The sequence below is a fragment of the Strix aluco genome, chromosome 1 (genome assembly GCF_031877795.1).
Source record: "Strix aluco isolate bStrAlu1 chromosome 1, bStrAlu1.hap1, whole genome shotgun sequence".
NCBI lineage: Eukaryota > Metazoa > Chordata > Aves > Strigiformes > Strigidae > Strix > Strix aluco.
The window spans coordinates 51,159,907-51,187,621 of NC_133931.1; the positions used below are offsets into that span (position 1 = coordinate 51,159,907).

Below are 27,715 nucleotides of genomic sequence, written 5' to 3' on the forward strand. Positions count from 1 at the left end.
AGGTATTACTGAAACTGTCCAGTTAGAGTAATTGTTCTGGTAACTTCTAACATATCAAGTAAACATAAATGGAGACAGTGTTATGTGTATCACTGCCCTTCAGAAGAACTAGGCTTGTGAGAAGTATCTTGTATTCAATTTGCTTTTCCTGAGCCTTGCACAGGGCACTGCCACAGACTTCACAAGGCCTCAGACTGCTTAAAAATAAGTCATTGTTGATACCAGCACTCAGCTGTTGTTCTGGCCTGTACCAACCAGTTGTGGCAGAGAACAAGCTGGTATGAGAAGCGAGCAAATGATGGGAGCAAGGAAAAGGAAGAACAAAAAAAATATAACATGTCATAAATTTAAGAGTATGTGTCCTTATCTACACATGACAGTGGCTTCATTTCATAGATATCCTTTTGATAAACCAACCAGAATGAGACCTTTAACTCCCTATTGTTAACACTATCAAAAGCATGTCTTATAAAGCATTAAGGAGCCATTTGCTCTTAAAGCTGACACAAAAGGATTTGTTTGCACATGTTCAACACTACTGACTTTACAAGTTGCATTTTAAAAGAATGACAAGCGCTTTGCAGGGTAAAAGACTGTTACACACTGTGCTTAAAGAAAACAGATGGGTGTAGTGGGCACTTGTGTTTTGTGTTCTGACCTGCTTTGGATATATCTGTTGACTTTAAGCAATTACAAGCCCAACTCATTGGCCAAGATGCTACAACGCCCGATGCTGTTTAGGCATCAACCAAAGAGATTGCATCTAGCATAAAGAACAAACAAGAAGTGTATTCAGAGAATGCTGGAGAGGAAGTAGAAAAGCCAATTTGCTTTTGTAAACCTCTCCGTTACACCATAGGCTTTGTAAGTTTATACTTACCCCCTGTTAGTCCAAAAATAAATGTAATAGAAAGAAAAAATAAATAATCAAAGGAAATTATAATGGGTCAGAGGCTGTAGCAGGAAAGAACTTTTCACCACTGAGTATGACAGTGGAATAAGATCAGGCTGAGCTAGGTAATCACCTGGAGACGATGTCAACAGAAGTACATCTCCTTGCTGTATTTGTTGTAATGCAGATTTTTATTAGGGATTAGACAGTCAAATAGGGGCTGTGTCCCTGGCTATCATTCTCCTGACACTGAATTTGTTTTCTCATTTCCACCTGTAGGTGTAAGAATGCCCCTTCTTCCTCAGCACTTCACACCTGAATCTTAGGCAAGTTTATTCCCAAAAGGCTGACTACCTATTGGTGTTTCCTAGCATTTAAAAAACTTTAAAAATATAAAAATTGTGATTCTTCTCTTTAAGGTTTTTTTTTAAAAAAGTTATGTATTTCTTTCATGTGTTCTCTGCACTATGTTATTTTCAGTTCTTATGTTGTATCACATGATTAACATCTTCAGCAAAGCTCTATTTAAAAAACAGGTATTTGAAGTAGTTTCTACTGACTCTTAGAGTTCTCAGCTCATGTTTGAGAGACAACACTTCCTACATTATTGAATACATGTGTAACTTGTGTAAGTAGATGAGTTTAAATTGTCATATAGTATAGCAAAACAAATAACTGTGATTAAGTGGTAGTTCAGCTCAGAAGAAGAACATTCAGAAGAGTATTAAGTAAAATATACTAATAATACTGCATGAATATACACTAAATAAAACTGGAAGATAAAAGAGACATCTACTACCTCTCTAATTTCTTTAGTATTTATTCTTTCATTTATTTGCTAGCCTTGTACTTACTGACAGTGTGATGAAAAGAAACTATTTGTATTTTAGAGAGTTACACCTGTTTATTTAGTAAGGAATCTAGTACCTGGTAATTCCAAAGTTGTGCAACTAAATAACCCTTAACAGTTTGGAAACTGTGTATTGAAAGATTACCTCCATGCTGTCTCAGCTAAGTCACCACACATACTATAGGGAGTCATCAAGGTCAGTCATTTTCCTGGCTTGTGCAGCAAACCAAACACAGCCTTACACAGTGTATAAGAAGTTTACCCATTTATCGTAACCTCCAAGTGGCTTGTAACAGAAATAGAAGAAGTACAGAAGAGGTCAAATGAGATATAATATTCACATTTAGCCTGTTTCTCAATTATTTGAATTGCTTGCCTGTTGGCACACTGAGCCAAATGGGTATTTGCTCAAGTGTAGGGTTGAATTGGTCCCTGTGCATTGTGTTGTACTTGGAAGTGAGCAGGGCTTGTAAGACCAGCATTTTTCACTGTATGGGTTGGAGCTTCATTGTGAGTCACAAAAGGATCCAGAGCTAGGCGGTGTTAGAGCTGCTCAGACTGCTGCACACATCCTCCCTTGGACCACCACCAGCAGATTTTCTCTCTCAAGGAGTAAGAACAAACACTACCCTTTTCTATGATGTCCCAAAACTATAGCAGTAGAAGACTTGTTTCTTGAAAAATAGCTGGAGATGCACATGGTTTTACACACCTGAATTCTCTACTGCTGCATCTGAGCAAGTATGCAGATTAATGCCCTTCTGCAGAGACCACCTTCACTTGAGTTTTTAGAAGTAGTCCCTGTATTCCCCTGATGTCCAAACATCTGTAGTGTAAGGAAGTAATCCTCCTATGTGCCTGACAACAAAAGTCATGGATGTTTTATGATAAGGAAAAAAATGCTTCTGAATGCAATAGAACTGTTCAAAAGAAATAGAATAGAGAAGATATTAACTTTAGAATACTATTGACCTTACAGCAAATACTGACCTTCATTGTATTTTTAACTAATAGCACCCATGAACAGAAATATAAGCTGTACTGCAGTGGAAGATAGTATCTTCAACAACACGAATGAAGATGATGTGGATAGACTACTAGTCAGACAAGGGCACTATCCTTTAACTGACCAATTGAAATAGCTGGGAAAAGTACACAAACTTTGGGCATGAACGTTTATCTGAAGGAGGACATATTTCACAAAAGGCTTATCTAGGCTTTCTAACTAGACTAATCTCCTGGAAGAGACTAACTCTGATTTCAAACTGTGGCTACTTACATCCCTCATCCAGCTCCTCTTGAGCCTTTTTTTTTCTTTTTCTTTCTAAAAAGAGCCTGATCTCAATGTTGCAAACTTTTTGGGACATAATATTTTCATGAAAGCCATTCGAAATTTAACATGACAGAGAGGGTAGAGAAATGGATTCAGAGAAGAATTGATCCACAAAAGCCAAAAGGTTATTTCATACAAGGAGTTATGGACACAGGTGCCTTGGCAGGCCCCACGAATAATCATCAGTAAAGTGTATGGGGCCCAGCAAATGGCAAAGACGCACACAATTATGGCAAGTGATTTCGCTATTTTCTTGTCCTGCTGCAGTTTTGACCTGGTCCTTGCACAGAAGGAAACAGAGAAGTCATTTTCTGGGGTTACAGAATTGCCTCTGGATGGAGATGAGCTCTCAGTTACCAAGGACTCTTTCTTTGGCTTCATGGAGGAAGAAACACTGTCCTCTGCTTCCAATGGAGGAGAAAACACTCCTTGCCTCAGTGAGAAGCAACATCTCCAGGACAGGCTGCCGCTCCTTGGAGGCTCGCAATCTTGCATGCTGCCATGCCGCTGGCGCCTCTGGATGTTGTGGAAGATGTGCACATTGAAGTAGGTCACTGAGAGCAGCGGCACAAAGAACTCCAGGGTGGATGCGCACAGGAGGAAGTACCAGTTGTTAAAGAACTCAGCGTAGCACTGATCCGCTGCTACCACACTGTGTCCGGCCACGTGCTCCCAAAAGAGGATTGCCGGGCAGTAGAGGAGGAAGGCAAAGACCCATATGGCCACCATCTTGATGACAGGGTTGGATGTTATTCCCTGCTGGGCTCTGTAAGATACCTTCAAGGGAAAAAAAGAAAAAGGTCTCACCTGTAGAGACAGGTTTTGGAGCCAACAGAAGTAGCAGAAGAGTAATTTAGTAGAGTGCTTGGTAATTTAGAGCTGCAGCTATGCTGATCAGCTGAAGCTCAGTCACGTATGTGTAATTTATTGATGTTGACATAGGGGTGTCTCTCCAAGTTAATGCGACTGTGCTAGGCTTCTGGTCTGGATAACAAAACATGATCATCCATCAGTACCAATTTGGTATGTCTTGTTTGAGACATCTGTGGTCTGAAGTGCCAGAGTAATTAGCATTTTATAGTTGTTCAGAGCATGACTCCCATTCACTGACAACTGCACTGTTTTTTACAACATTTTACAAGCAAATAGGACTATATATGTCACAGTGGTCAACAGAAAATGTGTCACGTGTATTTAACACCCACCTTTGAGAAAATTGTTTATTGAACACTTCATGAGGAGGTAGGAATAGATTTCAGCTCTGCAATGCAGCCTTTAGCTGATGAAAGACAAAATCATCCCTTTTCTTCCTTCTCCCCCCAATCTGGGGCCAGTACATATTTTCCACTGTATGTTGCAGAACAGACAGATATATTGCAGCTTACACCCTGCTCCATCCCTTTCACAGGATGAGAGGCTGAATGTGTAATTCTGGGATATCCAATTGAAAAAAATCTAGATATCCAATTAAAAAAAAAAAGGTATGTTAATGTCATTAAAGACTATCATACACTTGTCCATAGGTCTTAATTACTCTTGCACAGGTGGTCTTAATTTTGCACTTTGCAAATGCTGAGTCTTTGGCTTTCCAGTGTAATATTTCTTATGTGTTTTGGTGTTTGATTGCCCAGATTTTTCCCTTAAAATAAATTAACATAAAGTAATAAAATGTAATGAAAAAGGCAATTATAATAAGTTAAATTAATTATAATCAACAAAAATAAAACTGAAACTCTACCATATGACATGATATTCACATTCTCATGAATCACTAAAGAGCTGGAACCTTTAGCTCTCCCTGACATTTCCCTGCCACTTGAGCTAACAGCATGGCTAGTGAGAAATGCTGGTCTCCAATCTTAGTATGAACCAAGACATAAAGCGCACGTAACATGCGTAGGATGCTCTGCAGAAAGCAGAGACATAGAGTGTGTCTGAAGTCTGGGGTTCTCCTCCAGGTACCGAGAGGAGTTTATTGCCGCATGTTCGCAGCCAGTCACTGCAGCCTTCCCTTGTCCCACTCTCTGCCCTGTTTGCTCTTGCTCTCAATCTGCTCCAGGTCGTTTGGGACCATGTCTCAGGTCTAGACATCCTCCCCAGAGTCCTTCATTTCACTGCCCTAGCCCCACTGCCTTTTCCTCCAATGCCTGATTGTAGGTCCAAACCCAAATCCAGTTTACTTCAGATTTCGTCTTTCCTTGCCCCTTTTTTACCAGCCTCCTGCCTTACTTACCCTTTTCACACCTCAGCCTGCTTTCCCTGAAGCAATAGCACTACAGCAACCTGCGGCAGAAATTGTGAGAGAAGTCCTGTTTGACTGGCTCTGAGATGGAGCATGCTCAGTGCAGAACATTCACCACATCTAGCTGCAAATATCTAACAGTCTCCACATGCCAGCACATTTTTGAGGCCTATTATCTCGATTAAATTTGGGCTTATACTCACCAACATGACAGAAGTTGGTGAATATAATCCTCTAATGATCTTGCGACGTAATCAGAGAAGCTATAAACAGGGTACTTACAGCTTTAGTAACTGACAGGAAACGGTCATAGCTGATAAGAACAATGTTAAATACTGAAGCTGTGCACAGGAGATAGTCCATAGCTAGCCAGAGCTTGCAGACACCTCTTCCCAAGTGCCATTTCCCCGTCAGGCTGTAAGGGATGTAGAGAGGCATGCAGAACACACCTATGGAAAGCAACCACAGATACACCATGCAGTTCATATGGATTGCAAAGAGTACTCCTGGAAGCAAAGAGAAACACTATTCTGGTATTTGGCTAAAAAGAAAAAAAAAAAAATCTATTAAGATGAATAGGTAATTTATATACAGAAATTCTTACATTCTTGTGAAATCTGATGGTGACTTTCTATGTATTAGGTCTTAGTGTATTTATTTTGAGCAATCTGGTCTACTGGAAGGTGTCCCTGCCTGTGTCAGGGGGGTTGGAACCAGATGGTCTTTAAGGTACCTTCGAACCCAAACCATTCCATGATTCTATGATTGTGTATACTGATTGTTGGGAATAAGCTCAAGGTAAATCAACAAAGAAGGATCTGATGAAGAAGAAAACTGCAGTCTGACCAACTTGGAGTGTCTAAAGGTATACAATCAGTGCTGCAGCAAATACACACTGTGGTTGCACTCTGATATGTAACCTCATCACTGTATACCCTCTAGTCTTTTATCTGTGTCAGAGTTTTCCCCCAGACACATCTACAGATGTTGCTAATGTTGGTTATTACTGTAAGATTGGTTAGCATTTGTAAGCTAGAGGCAATATATTGGACAGTCTGTGTGGTGTCTGGAAACCTATCAGAAATAGGGCAGACACAGCAGAGGTATGAAACCCTCTCCCATTTTTAAGGGGACTTTTAATCTCACACTGGTTCTCCAGCCACGATTAACTCCAGAACTATTTTTTGGTTTGTTACATTTGGGTTTTTGTCCAAAAGGCCTTCCACTGAAGCACTTTTATAAGAAAGTTATGTTCATGTTTTATTTTTAAGCCAACAACTTCTTAATTTTACCACTAATATTCTTTCAAAAGTATGGTGCAATATCTGATGCTACATTCCTGAAAATGCTGATCTATCAGATCCAAATAGGAGACTATATGCATCTTCAAGACCCACTTTAACCTCTTCAGATTATTCTTTTCTTAATATGTCCGTCAAGTTCTTGGGAGTTACTGAACATATCCAGGCTAATGTGGCCCACTGAAAATAAATCTCTGGGCAATGAGCTCACAGACTGTTTGTTATCCAAGGAAATGCGCACTGCACTTTCAATACTGATGGCTTCTTTTAACATATATCTTAAATACAAGCAGCACCTCTTTTGTACAAAATACTCATTTTTCATAGTTGCTGATGACAGCTACTGCTCTCATCAACTTCAATGGGATCAGTGTTTGGCACCATGTCAAAAAGTAGTGACTGCTTTTAGCTATGGGTATAAATACAGATGCAAGAATCAGATTTTAAGCATTATATTTTAAACTATTCTCACTTACTAATTAGTGGATGCAAAAGACATGAGTCACATGCCTGGAAAGATAGAAGACTTCTAAGAAATTAAAAAAAAATACCACAGCATCTTCAAAAAAACTATTTTCTGACTGATCTCAGAGACAAAGTCTTAGATTTGCATAGTCTATAGGCCAATATTGATACCAATCATTTCTTCTTGGCTGATTTAAGACTCTGTAAGGCACCAGCCACAAACAAGAACTGATGTAGATGGTAGATATTTAAATCTCTTGACTAAACTGTAAGATACAAGGAGAAACAGACTTTTGCAGGAGACCTGAGCAATGAAATGGCAGCTCTAGCAGGTTGTCTGTCTGGAGCAGGAAAGTAAAGGCTCCAGCCACACATCATTTGGTTTCTGCCCCAGAATTAGGCACTACAGGTTATAAATAGCATAAATGAAAGAAAATCTTAACAGCTAAACTAATACACTTCACTACACAGCACTGACAAAGGAACAGCAGTTAGGGGGGACAGTACTGCCAGAAGTGGAGTAGGTCAATGAGTGCTATTTCCCTCCTTGTGATTCAGTGAATACTGCTTTCTGTGACTGTCCTGAAAAGAAAGCACTTGTGTGCAGAAATACCTCCCTGCTAGCCTCAAGTCAAGATGCTTGCTGAAACACCTGCCACAGGACCATGGTTTTGTCAGGCTTTCTTTGCTGCCTGGGCTGTTTCCATGGTCTGAACCCTGAGGGAGCTCTGCATAAGGCATTCATGCCCCCCACCTCCTCGCCTGGCATCACCCATCAGGACCGGATCCATGGCACCTCCAGGGGCCAACTCTCCTGGACTTCTGCAATAACAGTATGGGAAGAGGGGACTAATAAGGAAAACAGATGGGAGATGCCAGCAAGCTGTTGCTGGCATCAAACAAACCATTTGCTCTATAGCCTGCGTGGAGTTGAAGCCAGTAAAAAGTCATAGTAGTAAAGTGTTTTGTGGTGGTGTAGTACACTCATAAGCCACTAGTACTATGTAGAGAAGTAATTAATTTACCTGGATGTACCACAGATAGCTGTATAAGAAAACAGTTACACTGTCAAATGGAAGGATGCTCTGATGTGTGTGATGAATAACTTTACAGGAGAAGCAAAGGAAAATCATAAACAACCTCTTCCCTTCAATTGGTATTCACATACAATAGTTGCTCCTTTTTCCTGAAGCAACATTAAAAGTATTTATAAAAAAAAAAAAAAAGATGCATTTCTTATTATAACATATTTTGAGACATAATAGGCTGCTAAACACTTCATGTTGCTTCCACCGTTCCTTACCCTCCCACTAGACACACAGCTGGGAAAGGGTTCTCTTAGAAGAAACCAACCAGAAAATAAACCCCATTGCTTCTCATAAGATTCCTAGGAAACCAATAGTACATGACTCCATGGTTATGACTTACCCACTGCAAAGTCAGAAATAGCAAGATTGAGAAAGAAATAGTTACTCCGATGCCTGAGGTTTCTGTCCATGATGAAAGCAAGGATCACCAGGACGTTTCCGAGGATGGTGACCAGCGCTAGCAACACCATGAGGAAAGCCAGCAGCACCAACACGCCCAGTGAAAACTCAGAACTCGGTGACTGAGTGGACAAAGTCTCATTACACGTTCCATCCGTATGTGGAGTTTCGGCAGTGCTGTTGTGCATGTTGTGTATCCAGGTCAGTTCAGTCTGGGAAGAAAGTTGCATCTGGCGGAGTTATCCAAAAGGTTAGGACAAGTCTATTAACAGGCTGGGCTGAATACTGACACATCCAAAAAAATTCACAATATCAAAATAATGGACCAGAAGACTTCAAGACCTGAAGTCTATAACATTCCTTGATCTAAATGCATCTATTGGCCTGAAAACAAAATCTAAAAAGACACCTCATTAACACCAGCAAGTGCACACTTTAAAATAAATTATCTTTCTCTCCTGAACGCTGATCCTTATCTACTGAGGTCAGAAAAGTTAGTCTGAAAACAACTCTTTTCACAGTCAAGCAGTTTGCATATTAGCATTGTGTAAGCATTTTTACACATTGTATTCTGCTGAAGCTAAAAACAGATCTCATTTTCACTTCCCCAGTGGTCTACAGGATTTAAATTATTACAATTCTATTTCTCTTACAGTAAAATGTAGGCACTATTGCACTTGCTACTATTACCACCAACTAGATTTTACAGTTAAGAACAGAGATGTATATTTCTTAATGCTGTTGGTTACAGAGCATTTAAAATTCAGTTATACACAGCAGAAGTACCATCAATACCTTTTCAGCTCATCCTGTCAGAAGCAAGTCCAGCCCTGGGCACAGCAAACGAAATACCTGGACTTTGGAGGGCTTTATAAGCGTGGCCCATCTAATACTCCACTTCTCAAGTAATTCCAGGTAAGTTTCCACTCCAAAAAGTGCCAAACCCTTATCCCTTTGCAGGTGCAGAAAGGCATATTCCTTCCTCATCACAATTTCATTTATTTTGATAAGAGTGCACAGAAGTTGGCAGGCCATGGCTGTGACTCATGCTTGCAGCTCACCAGCTCCTTAGCACCACGGCACACCCTGTGACCAGCTTTTTGGACTGCAGCCCTAATGCTGTGTGCTTGAGAAGATCTAGAGCAAGAAACAAGGAAAGAGAGGGTGGCAAGATGTGGGGAGGAGAGGTGCAGTGCTCTGATCGTGTCTTGAGAAACAAAGTGAAATATATTGTAGAGTAATTAAAGCAAAAGGTGTAGGGCAAAAGGAACAGAAGAGACCTCAGGAATGATAATGTAGCAAACAGAAACCTGCCTCAGGTGCATGTGCACAAATGCAGCCTGGGAAACACACAGGAGGAACTAGAGTTCTCTGTGCAGTCACAAAGCCACCAGTCACAAAGTCAGTGATATCAGTGACATAGTGGTGTGAGCGTATTGCAAGGCATCCTGATCAGGGCAAGGGAGGTGATGAAGTCTTCTTTAAGCAAATCAAGGAAGCCTCTGGATCACAGATCCTGTTTCTTGTGTAGAACTTCAATGTTCATAACATCTTCTGGAAGGGCAACACAGGAGGTACAAGCAGTCAACAAGATTCCTGGAGGGTGTCAGGTAGAATTTTCTAATGGAAGTACTGAATGGGCCAACGGGGGTGACACAGCTAGATCAGCTGTTCACTGATAAAGAGGAGCTGGTTAGGGATGTGTAATCAATGGCAGCCTTGGCTGTAGTGACTATGAGGTAGTGGAGTTCAAGATCCTAAAGGGGGTGAAGAAGGAGAGCAGCAGTACAGACCATGGCCTTCAGGTGAGCATACTGCGGTTTATTCAGAGAAATGGTAGGTGGGATCCCATAGGAGGCAGCTCTGAAGTACAAAGGAACTCAGGGAACTTGCAGGCTTCTAAGGACAGCAGCCTCCATGTACAAGAAAAGCCCATCCCAATTCTCAAGAAAACAAGTAGATGTATCAGGACACCAGCTAACCAATGCAAAAAGGCAGTCTGGAGGAGTTTGAAGCAGGGACAGGCCACAAAGGAGGAATTTAGAAGTGTTGCCTGGCCGCATAAACATGATGTTAGGAAAAACAAAGCTCACCTAGAACTGATGCTTGTAAAGGACATCAAGGACAACATGAAGAACTTCAGCCACCCCATTAACAGTAAAATATTGATATTGAGTAAGAAAAATGTAGGCGCTTTGCTGAATGGGGCCAGTGATCCAGTGACAGCAGATGCAGATAAAGCTGAGGTACCCAATGCTTTCTTTGCTTCATTTTTCACTAACTAGGTCTCTCTTTCTTCCATGCTTAGTGAATGAGTTCAAGGAGGAGACCTGTCAGGAGTAGATGAGAATAAGGCAGGGATTACTTGAGATGATATGACCCATAGGAGTCCATGGGACCCAAACCACTGCACCGAAGGCTGCTGTCAGAACCAGCTACCATCCTTGCAGGGTCACTTTCTATCTTCTTTGAAAGGTCATGGAGATGAGTGCAACAACCGAAGAAAAGCAAATGTTGCAACCATCTTCAAATGATGCCACAAGGACAAAAGATCAGCCTCTCTTTGGTCCCTGGGAAAATAATGGAGCAAGTCCCCTTGGAAGGGAGGAAAAGGTGGGTGGGAACAGTCAGCATGGGTTTACCAAGGGTAAATCATGCCTGAGAAACTTGGTTGTCTTCTTTGATAAAACGACTAGATTAGTGGAGAAGGGGAGAGTAGTCATTTCCTTTTAAAAATTAGGTAATAAATCAAATGTTGAAGTTTTAATCACAGTCTTTCATGGGGCTGAGGGAGAAATCTGTGTGGTCTCTCCTTCCTTCCTGTGGAGGAAAACCATAGCCTAACATGAAGGAGACAGATGTTAGAAGAATCATTAGGGTTAAATATTCATCGCAGAAATAAACAAACAAACAAAAGATAACACAATTTCTTCCAATATGTATGTTTTATTTGGGGTTTATTTTTAAGGCCTGAGAGGGTCAAGTCGGAAAAACACTGTTGTGGTTTGAGTTGAACCTCGCAGAGTCATATGCTCACTGTCACCATGTATTTACAAGACCTACTGACATCTGCAAAGACAGAAGAAAGTTCAATGAAATTTTCAGAATTTTTACAGAAGAAATTTCAACATGAAATGATGAAATGGATGAGTGAGTGGATAGAGAGACTTGGCTTAGAAATCACTTTGGCAAGCAAAGTCCATTTCTGTCAGTGCGTGAAAAGTACGCCCAAGATCAAATGCTGAATAAGTATTTTACCATAACCCTGCAAAAGGTCCGATAGAGAGAAGACTTAGGATGTCACCTTGACCAAGACAGCTTTAATGCTGTGAGCACAGCAACTAAGTGCTTGACTGACCCTGGGAGCACTAAGCAAAATTTCCAACAATTACAAAAATACAACAAATTCTTTAAATATACAGGAGTGGTGTGACAAAACAGTTTGGACACTGTGTGTGTAATATAGAACATCAAAACCACTGATCTCTAGTAGCTTCACTACTCTATGTGGTTTCAAATTTACTGCACAGTGTGTTCCCTGACAAACTAGTTTTGCAGTACTGCAAAATGTGGATACAGTTTACCTAGTCAATAATTTTGTAGGCAATTTTTCTAAAGTAAACAACACCTTCTTTAATCATAAAATGCAAACTGAATTTTTATACTAAAAGCATAGGGACAGAAAAGCAGACAACTCAAATACTTTCCCATTTTGGGCCTACCTACAGTTTCTCTGTTTAACGGATGTTTATTTAGTACACCTGTTATTCTGTAAATGTTTTAGATGTGTGTGTTTGGGTTTTTTTAAGCCTCACGGAAAAACAAAGCCCACAAAATCTATTCCAGCGCCTTAGTTCATGACAGTGAAAACAGCTGTGCTCAATCAATGACTTCCTGAAGCTGTATCTCTCTTAGCAGTCAGGCTCACAACCCGTAACGCTATCCATGTGAGGCAAGGAAGCATAAGGAGAATGAATGGTGAAAGATAATCTTCCACCAGTGCAAAAACTGACAAGAGAAGCATCCAGTTCCAGACCTCTGAACAGAATGGCATTTTAGCTCCTCGAAGCCATCAACTTTTGTGCTATGATTAAGCTGTTTACATGCATTTGAATTGTGCTTGCAAAAGTCTGCTTTTGCAACACTTCTGCAAGTTAGATAAAAAATACTATTTAAATTGGCTATTGCTCTTTATTGCTCTGTGCCTAAGATTTCTCTTTCCATATTTTATACATTTCTATCTACAAAAAGGAAAGAAGATTACATATAAGGAGAGAAAAAAAAAAAAATAACCAGTGACTTACCCATCCATGAAGGCCTTCTGGGTGAGTTGCAACACCCAACACAAGGTAAGAAAGTTTGGCACATGGAATGGGTTATAATCAAGCTCCATTGCCTTCTCCAACACATCTACCCACTCCTTTCAGCACTGCATATTCAACTGCTTTGTTTATTAACAGTTGCTTAAGACACCTCTGTGTCAGCTTTCGGACCTCTGTGAATATGGCCCTTGTTCAGTGATAGAAAAAATCCAGTTTGATACTGGTTCAGTGGCAGAGAAAATCCATATAATGTCACAGTAACAGGACACAAAGAACTGATCTGGTATAAAAATCACACTGTCAGTTCAAATTTGTTCCAGACATTTTGATGGAATATCTTTGCACTTGCAAAGCTTTACACCCAAGAGGGTATTGTCTATTCTCGCATAGCCAGCCAAAATCATAAATCCAGTATGAACTTTGTATTGCTTGCTCTGCTAATTCAACAGGAATGTGATCATGTGCCCAAGCCTGGCCAATCTTTTAGGTAATCAAATAGTGCGCAAATCTGGCACTAAATATCATTTAAGCCTGACCAGAGGCAGGCACTGTCAGGAGAAAAGACAGTACTGCTGAAAAGAGTAACAAACCATTTATGCCTGTGACAATTTTGATAACCTATCTCAAAATTCCATTATCATGGAAACTTTCATTCGCTGAAAATCATCCAGAATTACTAACTTACATGTACTGTGTCCTGCAACACATGGAGTATATTAACAATATGGACTATATTAAAATTAGAAAAGGACAGATATGCCAGATTAGGCAGTCCATTCACTTGCATATTGCTCACTGTGGGAATTATAATGACTACAGGACACTATCTTGTCTTCATAATAGTTTTTAAAATTAAATTATACCGCTCCCATGAGTATTTATACAACCTTTCAAAAAATGTAGCAGAACTGCTCCTTCACTGGTAGCTTTAGGCTCACAAATAGGACATAAATTTTAACTCAACACATACACAAACAGCTATCTCCCTCCAATGAACCTCTGTGGAGATATCTACAAAAGAGTTCTTTCATAGTACCAGATCTACATATTTAAAAAAAAAAAAAAAAAAGTGCCTCAAACCCACAAACCAAGAAGGACATTCAACAAAACTTGTTATTCTTTTCAATGCACTAGATGGTGTTTAACCTGGCATCATACCAGCAAAACCAAAAACAAAATCCTGAAAGCTAGCAATATCAGAGCAAATACATACCTCTGCTGCACTCTTAACCAATGCCATTGGTAAACAAAAGTTTTCTCTTTAATTCTGTTGAAGACACATATGAAAAAATAGCACTAAATAAGAGAGGAACCTAATCTGTAAGTCATTTATTTTAACTGTCTAAATAGAAGGTGTGTTACGTGATCTCAATGTTGCAAACTTTTTGGGGCATAGTATTTTCATGAAAGCCATTCGAAACCTCATATGGCAGAGAGGGTAAAGAAATGGGTTCAAAGAGGAATTGATCCACAAAAGCCAAAAGGTTATTTCATACAAGGAATTATGGATGCACTTTCCTTGGCAGGCCCCACGAATAATCATTAGTAAAGTGTATGGGGCCCAGCAGATGGCAAAGACACATACAATTATGGCAAGCGACTTTGCTATTTTCTTGTCCTGCTGCAGTTTTGACCCAGTCCTTGAATGGAAAGAAGTTGAAAAGTCCCTTTTGAGAGCTGTGGAACTGGTTTGTGTTGGAGATGGACAGTTAACTATCACTGCTGGTCTATATGACCTCGTTAATGATGAAACACTGTCCTCTGCTTCTGATGGAGGAGGAGATACTCCTGGCCTTGGCAAGAGACAAAATCTCCAGGACAGGCTGCTGCTCCTTGGAGGCTCACAGTCCTGCATGCTGCTGTGCCGCTGGCGCCTCTGGATGTTGTGGAAGATGTGCACATTGAAGTAGGTCACTGAGAGCAGCGGCACAAAGAACTCCAGGGTGGATGCGCACAGGAGGAAGTACCAGTTGTTGAAGAACTCGGCATAGCACTGATCCACTGCTACCACGCTGCGTCCGGCCACGTGCTCCCAAAAGAGGATTGCCGGGCAGTAGAGGAGGAAGGCAAAGACCCATATGGCCACCATCTTGATGACAGGGTTGGATGTTATTCCCTGCTGGGCTCTATAAGATACCTGTGAAGGAAAAGGACATGTCATGTATTCAGACAACATTTTGGAACAACTATCTCAAAAAAACATAAGCCAGTAAGTCAAATATAATATTTGTTCCATAATTTCCCAGACACCTAGAACATCTTCACTTATGTAAGGTTCTGAAAAACTCTGTTAGTCTTGCCCATCAATTACTGTAGGTCTATGATTGATTTTAATACTTAGGATTGGAGAGGAGCAGAAATTATGATGGCTAAACTACCATTTGGCTTCCAGGTGTGAAAGGACATGGCTTGTTTTCATCACCACCACAGTAAGGCAGCAATAAGGCATCAGTTTATGATTTATGAAATGCCCAGGCTCAGAGGAGAGTGAAAGCAGCTGTGGAACTTCCTGCACAGGCAAAAGTAGAAGCCTTCTGTATTAGACAGGTTACCATGTGAGACTGCAAACACTAGACAATGTAATTTTTAATACTGTTTCCTCTTGCCACAGCAGAAAAAAATATCCCACACATATGCTTTAATATCCTTTATTTTATTGAAACATTCTATTTTAACACTCACTTTACCTTGTAAACAGCTCATTGCATTACCTCAAATCTTGACATTTTTATGTCTACGTAGACTGCATTAATTTATTTTAGTCTCTAGGCATAAATATCTATCTTTGAAAAAAATGTTAAGAATTAAAATCATGTCATCCAAAGTTAGGAAATAGGAGAGTTAAAACCGCCCTTGTAATAGCCCAGCCAGTATGTACAATACATACTTCTAGCTCTGGGTCCCCTGCATTTTTCAGAGCACAAGATGATCAATTAATGAGAAGATGGACAATTTTATTTCCACTATACTGTTTAATATGTGTCATCCCAGGCTCTACTCAGACCCAGAACTACTACCTTCCTCATCAGCTTCCTATGCTGTTCATTAGCATAGCACCTGCTTGCATACAAATATTAATGAAAGGTATCTTCACAGCTGCATATGACATGAGGGGCATTGTCCCTCTTTTACCAGCAAGTAACAGAGCAGTAGTGCAGTGTTACATACATTATTTTAGATTCTCTGTTTTAAACATCTGTAGCCTGAAGATTCAGACTCTTCTATATCTTAAAGCATCATACCGGCTCAGAGCAGAGCTCCAGTTCTGCAATAACGAATTTGCAGCCCTTTACAAGGCCATAAGCATCTCAATTTAGTAGGCAGAAAACAGGAAGCTCAGCATAGTTTCACAAACAGCTAAGTCTGAAATGACTGGCCCCTGGCCATAAACTAGGTTTGCAGCAGAGGTGGATCCCAGGTCCATGAGGAAGCATGATATCTTTTCTTTGGATAACAGCCCTACGTTTCACACTGCTGGACTCACTCCATCCTAATACCTAAAGGAGAAAACCAGAATATGATCATGTAAATGAAGACCATCAACAGTGTGTAAGAACATGAAGCTCAACTGGGTTTCAGAAGCCTTTTTAATTTACATTTCTCACACTCTGAGCTCTGCAACTTCATTAATATTTTTCAGTATTATTGTTACTTAAATACAGGGATTTTTAGACTTTATTGTTGAGCTTTAAAAAAAAAGCAGCAACAACCAACCCTAAAACCACAACACTGGGGAAGAAGAGAAAGAGATTAGGCATTGTATCAGCACTTCCCAAACAAGAACCTCCCAATCTAACACAGCCCATGTCACTCGAACTAGCAGATTCATCAAAAGCGAAGGATCTTGATTGTCTTCCATCTGGACCAAACACCAGGTAGAGCTTAAAAATGGTGAATGATAATATTTACCACTGGATTCCTCAGATATCTTCTGAAGCAGAAGAATAATAATACACAAGAAACACCTCTTACCTCTCCTCATATTTTGATTCATTCTTTTTTTTGCTTCAAGGGATTAGTTTCCACCCAACTGCTTGTTGGCAGCACATGTCAATCACCCCCTGCAGTAACGCAGATCCTCATCTGATCTTCAGTCAGTCCATACCACATCTCTCTTCATACCCTCTTCTACTTTTAAAATTTATCCCAAGCCTAAGCACATGCTTGATTCAACCTAGTTTTCTTTACCATTCTTCTAATGACCAAAGCCCAAATTCTCCACACCCCTGCTGCCCCTTTCCTACCTTGACCTTCCCACATTCTCTGCAGTGTAATTAAATATTTTCTAATCCAGGCAGCAGGAGGTAAATATTAAAATCATAGGCAGGGCATTGTCCTATCTCTAAGTCCCAATGCAACACTGAAGCATCAATGTTTCTCCAGAAAAAAAAGCATAAAATAATGAAGGACTATTTAGCTTCTAGTGTTAATTGTGAACACTCTGAGTTTTATGGAAATTTCAATATATGTAAAGCAATAATTAGAAATGTTCTTCTTACAGCTTTTGTAACTGACAGGAAACGGTCGTAGCTGATAAGGACGATGCTAAACACTGAAGCTGTGCACAGGAGATAGTCCATAATTAGCCAGATCTTGCACAGGCTTCTTCCCAAGTGCCACGTTCCTGTCAGGGCATAAGGGATGTACAAAGGCATACAGAACGCACCTATGGAAATAAATCAAATGCACACGTCAGTCATCACTGCAGGCAGTGCTTGTGAAAGCATAGAAACATTTCTGCAGTATCTGATAAAAGCACGATAATGACTGGAATTGCCATGTGGAAAGCGTTGTATTCTCATGCAACCAATGAACAGTTTACTACAAACTAGGCACCAGTAACATTCTTATAATTAATACCTTTCTGAAAGGTGTATCATGTTTATTGTGTATCATTATTACTTCTCCTGTTTATATCACCTCCTACAGGAAGAAGCAGCTGACTTTTTTACCTGCTGAAATAAACACTATTCTGTATTAACTACTGAAATTAAAATAAACATCTTTCCTCCCCAATGTAATTTACTGTTTTCTATAATAAATTATCTAAGTGCCATGCTTCTGTCCTCTTAGAAGCATGATATGGTGTCCGAGAGAGTTCCAGAAGTAACTTTTACAGAAATACAATATGAATTTCAGACTAATCTTTAAAACTATATGATAAAAAGGCTGATCAAAAATTGCACAGTTAATTAAGTACACCCAGTCTAACATTTCTTCTCATCATAATTCTTGATCATAACCACTTTTCAGTGGTGAGCTGATAGGGTATTACCTATGGGAACACACCAAGTGGTGGGAACATACATGAGTGACCTGCATCTATGGCTATCTAAATTTAGGCTGTTAAATTCAAATGTTGTGAAAGTGCCAATACGATCTCCTTTTAATGAATTTCTAGGTGATCGCACTACACACAGAGTCACAATGCAGCCTTGCAAGGCTGAAGACCTAACAGTGTAGTTTGCTATGATGCAGAAACGTAGTGAACAGCGTCAACGTTGCAATGAAGTGGAATCACTGCATCTACAGAGCAACCAACACTTGCACTTTCAAGCAAAAGGTTGTATTATAGGTTTTAACATTCACAGAGGGGAAAAAAGGGTAGTGTTTCAACTTTAGATTTACTTCATAATAGTGTGTACTCTTGTAACAGGTACTGAAGAGTATTTTGAGAGTTTCCATTTCCCTAAAAATCTTACAATACCTGTTATTCTCCCTCTACTAAGAATCAAGATTTTTTTCTCTGCACAGAGATAAAGCAAAGCAAAAGTTGCTGAAGGTCAAAATCAGATAGATTAAATGTATTAAAAGAATAAGCAAAGGGCTCTGCAAGCATGAAAGTATGTGCTTCTAGCAATTAGGATCAAGCAGAAATTAAGGATAATTTAGGTACACTCTAATTCTAAATTATGTAACTATAGAAATACAAACCAGTTTGACTCTAAAGTATGCAAAGCTTTTAACCAAATTTGGAATGAAAAACTAGACATTCAGTAAACATAATATCACAAAACAAAAAATTAGGGAAGTAATGCCAAGTCAGCATTACTTCCTTCTTTGATAGAAGACATCATTTACTTCGTATTTCTCAGCTAGATGCTGATATTTATTCAATATGGTGCTAGATTGTGAGCCAGATAACAGAACACCACTCTGTCTACTGGTTTTCTGTTCACTGCTGTGTTTTCCTGTGTACCGTAGCCAGACAGCAGTCAGCAAGAGTTCTGCAGCACAAGGCAATTATAAGCTGGAAGATATCAAGCGTATGGGGGAAGGGATCAAAACATTATACAAGGAGATCTGGACATGACGAGGACCTGACTATTAGAAGCCATGCCCCTGACAGAACTTCTGATACTGGCAATAAATTTTAAGAAGAGTTTCTTCTGTTCTTTCAGTATCCTTTTTAAATGTGTAGGTAAAAAAAGTAGAATAAAAACAGTTTAAAAAGATTTTGTTGTGATGTCACAAGTCAGAATATAGATTTCATGAAATAGAAACACTTTTTTAAAACCATCCTTCCGCATACTCAGTAATTTAACCAAGACTTTTACCAGAGACACTCAACACTTCACAGAATATTGCAATACATCAATCTCCAACTGCACATCACACTAGCATTTTAATTGTACTTTTTCTCAGTACAAGTTTCAAAATAAAATGTCTTCCTATGTATAAATATATATGCATAACATCAGACTTCTTAGAAACTGACTTGTTACATTTATTTACCTATACAAACACATATTCCTAAGATATGACTCTAGATCGAGCACGTACAGCAAAATGTTTTAAAATACTATTCATCACTCTAGTCGCAAACTTCAAGTGACTATCTGTATTGTGTGAGAGTACATTGAAACAGAAGATATCAACCATGTATGCAAGATCTGCCAGATAATATATGCTGCATTCGATTTGACTATCTAGACTTCAGGCAAAACTCTCACAAACAACACCCGTTATTTGTTATTCCACATAGATTCATGCACAGTAGTATTTTTTCCTAAAGCAATAACATTAAACATTACCTGTTTACCTGACCAAGGATCCATTTCTTTCTGAAAAATAATAGGCTGCTACAACACTTCACGCTGCTTCCACCGTTCCTTACCCTCCCACTAGACACACAGCTGGGAAAGGGTTTCTCTTAGAAGAAACCAACCAGAAAATAAACCCCATTGCTTCTCATAAGATTCCTAGGAAACCAATAGTACATGACTCCATGGTTATGACTTACCCACTGCAAAGTCAGAAATAGCAAGATTGAGAAAGAAATAGTTACTCCGATGCCTAAGGTTTCTGTCCATGATGAAAGCAAGGATCACCAGGACGTTTCCGAGGATGGTGACCAGCGCTAGCAACACCATGAGGAAAGCCAGCAGCACCAACACGCCCAGTGAAAACTCAGAACTCGGTGACTGCGTGGACAAAGTCTCATTACACGTTCCATCCGTATGTGGAGTTTCGGCAGTGCTGTTGTGCATGTTGTGTATCCAGGTCAGTTCAGTCTGGGAAGAAAGTTGCATCTGGCAGAGTTATACAGAAGGTTGAGATTCATAAGGAGTATAAACAGGATGAGCCAAAAATCCAATAAACATTAAAAAAAAATTGACTCAGGAGAGGAAAAAATTAAAAAGTTCTGATGCTAGATAAATACAGTTTTCCTAAGATTTTTAAAACCATGTATATCTCTTGAAGAGTTACCAGTAAGCAATATGCAGTTTTTCCAAGCTCATATTTTAAAATGCAAGTTCTTCTTTATGCAACCTGATCCTTATCTGTGGAGGTCAGGAGGGCTGATATGAGATTCTCTCTTGCTTTCCTCCCTTCCTCTCTCCCTCCCTCATTTCCTCCCTTGCAGAACTGTTTTCCTTGCTAGCATTATGGACAACAATTTTTTCTGGAATTTTTTTCTTAATCTTGGGTACCTATCCTTACAAGAATTTAAAACTACTTTCTAATTTCATTCTTGTTTATCTAGTAAGTCTGTGGTGTCCCTCTATTGTGTTATATTTTTTTGTTGACCAAAGGCATCATCAACTTCATTGTTCCTCTTTCTGTGGACCTTAGGGCTGAAAACTGATATGCTGTAAATAAGGATATATACAATTACTTAGCAGAGCAGTTAACAAGTAATGATCCAACCCTCAGAGATCAATTGAAAAACTCCCACTGAAACCAGTTTCAAAGCTCTTAGGAGCAGCCCCAGTGACACAGCATTGGCTACTGCTGTCCCAGAATCCAGGAAAGAAATACTCCCTGAACGTGAATGAGAGATTGGCAATTAACTTTACTAGGACGAGGCTTCTTTCCATATTGATGGGAGAAATCGTGTGTCTTCCACAAGTGCTTATATTTTGTATGAGTAATGAAGCCTCTTGCAGAGAGCTGTGAGTATTCCAGAGTTGTAAAAATTCAATCATTTTTATTATGGGGTCTAAAAACACTTTGGTGTCTAATTTTAGATACTTAAATTTGAAAAACGTTGGCTGTCATGTCTGTGCTTCTGTTGTGGGAACAAATTCATTAGCATTTACCAAGTGCTTTTACTAAATGTTTGAATGGCAGCAATACAAAAAATGCAAAACTTTATTATCCATACAAATATCTTCACAGCATGCATGTCCATTACTGCTTTAAGCTTTGTTTTATTTCCAGGTAGTGCTCAAAATGTATAAAACACACTTTGGCAATGACTACTAAGTAATACCATTAGCCTTTCTTCTGCTAGCAATACTGAAGCTGATCTACATGAAGTTTTTGAGGTCCAAAATATTATGTGGTTGAAAAGAAAATAAAGTGATGAACAAATGAGACATCAAATTAAGGGTTCAGGCAAGTCTGTGTTCTGTCTGTCTCAACTGCCTGTAGCCTAAGGAAGAGTGTAAGAACATGGCAAAATACAGTGCTGGTGTGCTCACCATGCCTCCAGTGATTTGTGGCTCAAGGTGTCAATATGTGACATTCGATCATTTTATTTTCATTTCTTCTTCTAAACAGTCACCTTCTTACCCCAAGAATTTCTGCTTCTGCATTTTATTGGTAATAAAAGACATCACAGGGCTCCTATAGGTCTCCAAAGAGGGTAACAGTCCTTCTGTGATTGCTTCCCTCCATTCAAATCCAGACAACAGCAGGAGAATTGCCATGGATACTGCCAAATCACTGAACCTAAGGCAGCTCTCACACACACAATATACCTGCTGCAAACCTTCATCAGTGGGTGCTCAGAAACTGCACAGCGACACATATCGTAGAGGAAAGTACATATAAGGTTTTCTTATTTTAGACATGGGGCTGCTTGCCCTCAGTCAGGAAGGGGTCCTGGAACAGGTTTCCCCTCCCCAGGAACACTCCTTGCTTTTCAACTGCAGAAGAGGGAAGAAGACCCAAGCTCTTAAGTACTCTTTTCTACTGGAAACTTTCAGATATACTTCTGATTCCTACCTTGGCCCTGAATGGCAGAAATGCCAGCTTGAGCTGGCAGGCTTTCTACAGACTGCCATCTATGACGAATCAATGCACAGCCACGAGTCTCAGAAGAAAAGAACTGTTATAATCTCCTGAAAAGCCCCATGAGGACCAAAAGGCTGCAAAAATATTATAAAAGCAGAAAAATCATAGATCGAAACTGTGTTCTGAAAGAATATAGTTTTGTAAAAAACACACAAATAGACACGCCATGAGGCTGAAAGCCACTGTTTGTAGCAACTGCAGTTGCAACTGGATCCTCTTAGTAGCAAATCCCTTACTCAAGTTTTATGCATTTTTTTCTTCAGTGAGAATCTATGCTAAAATAATTAAAGCTACAGTGGCAGTTCAGTTACTCGTGTAATTTGCAACTACCCTGCCTTAGAATGGTGCCATTGCAGCTCTTTGCAAAAGTGTATTGGACCCTTTTCTTCTCTCTCAAGCTCCATTACAAAGTGTAAATAGAAATGTTCTCATTGTATCTTAACCCAAAATCTTCAGTGCTGAGGAACTGAATTAGAACAAATTATCATAGTTTTAGTACACATATATATAACAGCTGTGCTATACCTTGTTAAAGTAACTTACAGAGAACAATCTAAACTATTAAGCTAAGAAATACAGCATCACTTTGAATTCTTTGCTCTTCTCTGACCTTTTTATTTATTGCTGCAAGAATTAGGACATCAGCTTAAGTGTAATAACGTTCAGCAGTCATAGCGTCCTCTGGGAACCTGGAAATTCTGGGCTCCACTTCTGGTCCAAGTGGATCCCCCTTGTAACTTTTCAGTCTATTTTTTGCTTCAGTTTCTTCAACTCTGAGAGGAAGGTAATGCTTAGTGAGCTTCTCAAAATCTGAGGAAAATTCTGCATTAATTAATAAAGCATGTCAGTGGAAGAGAGTGAAAGATACATTCTCTAAAGTACCTTTAGTCTATTAGTAAAGATAACTCATTTGGGAAGCCAGGAAGCCAGATTTTACAGCCTCCAAAATCAAGCTGAAGACAGGATTCACCCCAGCTGAGCACTCTGCCCCTATACTCTTCAGTCTCGAGAGGACACTCAGCAGCTTCACTGTTTTTCATGAGAAACAGCTGACCTTGCCAAATAGCTTAAATCCTAAGGTGCTTTCTAGGAGCTTACAGCTACTTAATTCCTTTCCATCTCCCTCCTTCAACATTTCTTCTTGGAGTTAACTTAGATGTAACTTGGTTTCTCAAAATCTGAGATACCTAACTCTTCCACACCATGCTTGGAAAGCCTGTGTGCAGCAGGGCACCTAAAAACATGGATGCTACACTCACGTGTCTTGTGAATGTACCTCTGACATCACAGACCTAATTTGCACAAGTCATGATGCCATGTAACTAATCTGTTCACATCCAGAAGATAATCTACACCAGTCAGCAAGTTTTTTTTAAAACATCAGCAGTGTAAGTGAAGTTTAATAAGATCCACTACATAAGCTTTTAGCAGAATTTATTTGCGTGGCTATAACTATGATTAAACTAGTCTAGAACACATGTCTAGCTAGAAAAATACCTGAAGTAAACTGCTGATTTTCTGCTGGTGATAGGGCAGTATATGAAGTGTTCAGTGACAACCCTATAAAAAGATGGAATTTTTATTCAAATAGACATGCTATACAATAAACGCATAGCACAGATTAATACACCAAAAGGATCCACAAGTAAATGTTCCACCTTTCTCTTCCCTTCCTTCTTCTCCAGGTGTTATACAAGAACGCATACTAAACAATAAAAGCACTACCCTGAATTACCTGCTTATTCAAGTGTTCAGACTTTGCAATATCAAAAAATTACAAACAGTCCAGAATTGCTATGCTGCAATTAAAGTGACAATTATCTTCACTTTAAAAGTTAAGAGCAGATTTTAAAAACAAGTGACGTTTCCATATTTCAGCATGGAAGATTTCCAGATATGTGGTAGGACATTTAGATGAAATATTCTGTCTCATCATCACTTCTTGAAGAGAAGCTTGTAAAATTGACAAGAGTTCTTTTCCATTGCTCAACTGTCTTGAATTCATTAAAGTTTTTCTATTTGAAGTCTCTGTTTTACAGAGAAAGCACCTGGCAGTTCTTCAGAAGGTACTTTGCTAATAAAATATCCTGATAAGATCTTGGTCCAGTCACTTAAGTTTGAGTAACAAAGAAAAATAAATCATTCTGATACTACCTTGTAGGAGACTGCAGTCCTGTAACGGCTAATCTGGTTTCAGTCGTACTCCTGATTGATTACCGGAGAGAAAAGCAAAAGCAGTGAAAGAAAGAGATAAGAGAGTGGCAAAAAAAGACTAAACAGAAGTCACAATCTAACTTTTTCTGCTAGTGTTTGATTCTCCACAAACATATTTTTATGACAGGCAACTGTACTTTAGGTATGAATTAGTGCTATAATCCTTTTCTTCTTTTTTTTTTTTCCAGATAATGACATTTGCAACTTCAACAAGTAGGGAATATATATACAGCTTGTATTGTCTTAAACAAATTTACAGTATTTGATAACAAGAACTGTTAAAACTGCTGCATCAGTTTAACATTTTATATTCTGTTCGGACATTTTTTTGAAGTTAGAGTTGAAGCAAGCCAGCTGCTTGTAAAAGTAGGCTGACTTGTTTTCTTTCTCAGATTCTGGGGGACCTCTGTTCTCCACAAAGAGAAACAAAATGTTTTATAGCCCAGTTTATAAAGAATTTAGGTTCTTGATTTCCTTGTTAACAAGCCAAATGCATTATAGGCAATGAGAAAATGCAACAATCAAAAATATATTCCACATGTCTGCTGCTGCTCTGCTCTACACACAGAATAGGTTATTTGTGTGCTTTGCTTACCAGTCCCAGTGTGAAAACACTCTTGACATCTCAAGGACTTCATCTGCTGTTTCAGTGCTAAATTTTTGATCCTGACATGTAACAACCACAGCTGCTCTAACATTTTCTGAATTACAAAGCAGAAACAATTGTATTCAATTAAGTGATGGGATACAGCCTTCTTGAAGCATAGCTAATAATCAAAGAGCAAGAAACACAGGTTCTTTAGGCCATGAGGTATGCTGAGGCATCGTTCTCAAAGAAAAGGACAAAATCCTGCATTGCAAAACTTTTCCAGAAAGCCACATGAAAACTCATTCTTAGAATAAAGGAACTTTAAATTTAGGAAATGCTTACAAACAAAAATAGGAAGAGAATGCAACTTCTCTAACCAAAGAGTCCACAAGACAGCTAGCCAGCATTTCACATTCTCTATGAAAGGAATAGCATGAAAACAGAAACATATTTCCACTTTGATGGTCTGTTCACAGCTGTTTTAAGGGATAGGGGATTCATTTTGCTCATTGATTGGATGACCTATATGGTCTATTTCATTTACACAGCAAGTGGCTTCACTATGCAGACAAGGTAATATAACTGCATAAAATTGTTTCAATAAATCAGTGCTGGACCTGTCTGCCAGAGAATCAGCATTTTTTTTTTTTTAATCATGTATTTGAGTGGTACTTTTCAAGTTACAGAAGCTGTTAAGGAATATCTCTGTTGCTATATCAAACTCTGGAGTAGTTACTCTGATTAGATGAAGTCTGCCTTGGGAAAAGTTTTCTGGGGCGCCCATGCTGGAGAACTAGAATGAACAGTTCCGTATAAGAACATACTGGCAAAAAAATGTATACCGAAAGGGCCAAATAAGCTAGTCTTACAAATACAGCTTTTAACTATGTAAGAGCCACTAGGGAAATGCCATTAAAAATAGGCACAGGCCTGACATCACTATATGACCAAACTACATAAGGGTGTACCTGAACTAAGAAAGTACCTGTGACTCAGCTAGAAATTAACTGATCACAAAGTTTAGAAATTAACTTGAGAAAAAAAAAAAAAAACGAAGGAAAAAAGCCAACAGATCATTAAAGTCCATCCTCCCCAAGTGGAAGATATCAAGGGAATGTTAAAAAAAAAAAAAAATCTCATCTAAATAGCAATATGACAATTAACTGACAAAAAATCCTGTTAATTTTTTTATAATGCATTAAAGTCTGGAAGCTATTAATAAAAGAGGAGACAATTAAAGTGTTTGTGATCATATCATTAACACCTGTTTTTATCCTACTCTACATGGTCCTGGTTTTGGCTGGGATAGAGTTAATTTTCTCCTAGTAGCTGGTACAGCACTGTTTTTGATTTAGCGTGGGAATAATTTTGATAACACACTGATGTTATAGTTGTTGCTAAGTAGTGCTTATTCTAAGTTAAGGATTTTTCAGTTTCCTGTGCTCTGCCAGCGAGCAGGTGCACAAGCAGCTAGGAGGAAGCGTGGCCAGGACAGCTGACCTGGACTAGCCAAAGGGCTATTCCGTACCATAGGACATCGTGTTCAGTCTATAAACTGAGGGGGCTGGATGGGAGGGGCAGGTCGCTGCTCAGGAAGTGTCTGGGTATCGATCAGCAGGTGGTGAGCAATGGTATTGTACATCACTTGTTCATTTTTTTCCCCTTCAGTTTTATTTCTCTCTTTTTGTTATATCCATTTTCATCACAATTATTATTTTATTATTATTATATTTTAGTTATGAAACTGTTCTTATCTCAACCCCCAATTTATTTTTTTTTTTTCCAATTTTTCTCCCTTTCCCAGTGGGCAGAGTAGGAATGAGCGAGTGGCTGCGTGGTGCTTAGTTGCCAGCTGGGCCTAAACCAGGACACACACCAAGGCAAGTCACTTCAGAATGTTTACTAATGTTCACTACCAGCTGTAAAGTTCAATTTCAAAATCCCCATATTCTTTGTTGAAATCACTGGTTCCTTTAGTTATACAACACTTAATCCTCAGCTTTTTAACAGGTTCCTAGAGTCCCAGTCACAGAATGATCCTCAAAGAAATTTTGACGTAGTTTCTTCACATTTCTTAGTTCATCGTCCATGTGCAGCCTTTCTTATGTCACCAAGCAGGCCCTATCTAGCATGATCCGAGAACTGAATAGGCAGGACCTGGGTCTCCAAGGCCACATAGCACTGGGCCACATGTTTTCCTTTTAGGTACAGAAAATCTGAAACTTGGCAAGGAACCTGGTCTATGAATGACTCCAGTCTCACCCTCAATACAACACAATAGGGAATTCAATGACTAATCCAAGACAAGCATTTGAGTTCAAACTCAGAAATAGTGAAGATAAGTAATCCACATTTTAAATTAGTCAACCATCATTCAGCGGAAGGGGGTGAGATGGGGAAATGGTTCTAGATGCAAAGCCGTTGTAACAAGGAGCTGAAATGTGTAAGAATACAGAAAATGTATGTCTAAGCTCTACTTCAGAACAGCAGAAGAAATC

General features: G+C 39.2%; 2 protein-coding genes across 4 annotated transcripts; both read right to left on the bottom strand.

Moving 5' to 3' along the window:
• Nucleotides 1–2,964: 2,964 nt before the first annotated feature.
• On the bottom strand, nucleotides 2,965–9,450 carry LOC141921656 (histamine H3 receptor-like). 2 transcript variants are annotated; one of them, XM_074820582.1, is made up of 4 exons: nucleotides 9,366–9,450; nucleotides 8,512–8,800; nucleotides 5,600–5,766; nucleotides 2,965–3,852 (listed from the first exon to the last, which is right to left on the bottom strand). In XM_074820582.1, the coding sequence occupies exons 2-4, from the start codon at nucleotides 8,798–8,800 to the stop codon at nucleotides 3,067–3,069; spliced, it is 1,242 nt and encodes a 413-aa protein (XP_074676683.1). In that variant the 5' UTR covers nucleotides 9,366–9,450; the 3' UTR covers nucleotides 2,965–3,066. The 2 variants fall into 2 exon arrangements, with proteins under 2 accessions (XP_074676683.1, XP_074676685.1); XM_074820584.1 differs by lacking the exon at nucleotides 9,366–9,450 and having other exon boundaries at nucleotides 8,512–8,819.
• A 2,058-nt stretch (nucleotides 9,451–11,508) lies between these two features.
• LOC141921641 (histamine H3 receptor-like) lies at nucleotides 11,509–27,661 on the bottom strand. Of its 2 annotated transcripts, none has more exons than XM_074820573.1 (4): nucleotides 24,569–27,661; nucleotides 20,136–20,424; nucleotides 17,392–17,558; nucleotides 11,509–15,029 (listed from the first exon to the last, which is right to left on the bottom strand). In XM_074820573.1, exons 2-4 carry the CDS (start codon nucleotides 20,422–20,424, stop codon nucleotides 14,235–14,237), a joined length of 1,251 nt encoding a protein of 416 aa, XP_074676674.1. In that variant the 5' UTR covers nucleotides 24,569–27,661; the 3' UTR covers nucleotides 11,509–14,234. The 2 variants fall into 2 exon arrangements, with proteins under 2 accessions (XP_074676674.1, XP_074676667.1); XM_074820566.1 differs by having other exon boundaries at nucleotides 23,025–27,661.
• Nucleotides 27,662–27,715: the final 54 nt, after the last annotated feature.

Bases quoted from the DNA above. Each gene is read 5' to 3' on its own strand.
- LOC141921656 (XM_074820582.1), bottom strand. From the start codon at position 8,800: ATGCAACTTTCTTCCCAGACTGAACTGACCTGGATACACAACATGCAC. The intron at 5,767-8,511 runs GTAAGTCATAAC...TGCTTTCCATAG, and splicing joins TATTTCTGACTTTGCAGTGG to GTGTGTTCTGCATGCCTCTC. The intron at 3,853-5,599 runs GTAAGTACCCTG...TTTCCCTTGAAG, and splicing joins TCCTGTCAGTTACTAAAGCT to GTATCTTACAGAGCCCAGCA.
- LOC141921641 (XM_074820573.1), bottom strand. From the start codon at position 20,424: ATGCAACTTTCTTCCCAGACTGAACTGACCTGGATACACAACATGCAC. The intron at 17,559-20,135 runs GTAAGTCATAAC...TTATTTCCATAG, and splicing joins TATTTCTGACTTTGCAGTGG to GTGCGTTCTGTATGCCTTTG. The intron at 15,030-17,391 runs GTAAGAAGAACA...TTTCCTTCACAG, and splicing joins TCCTGTCAGTTACAAAAGCT to GTATCTTATAGAGCCCAGCA.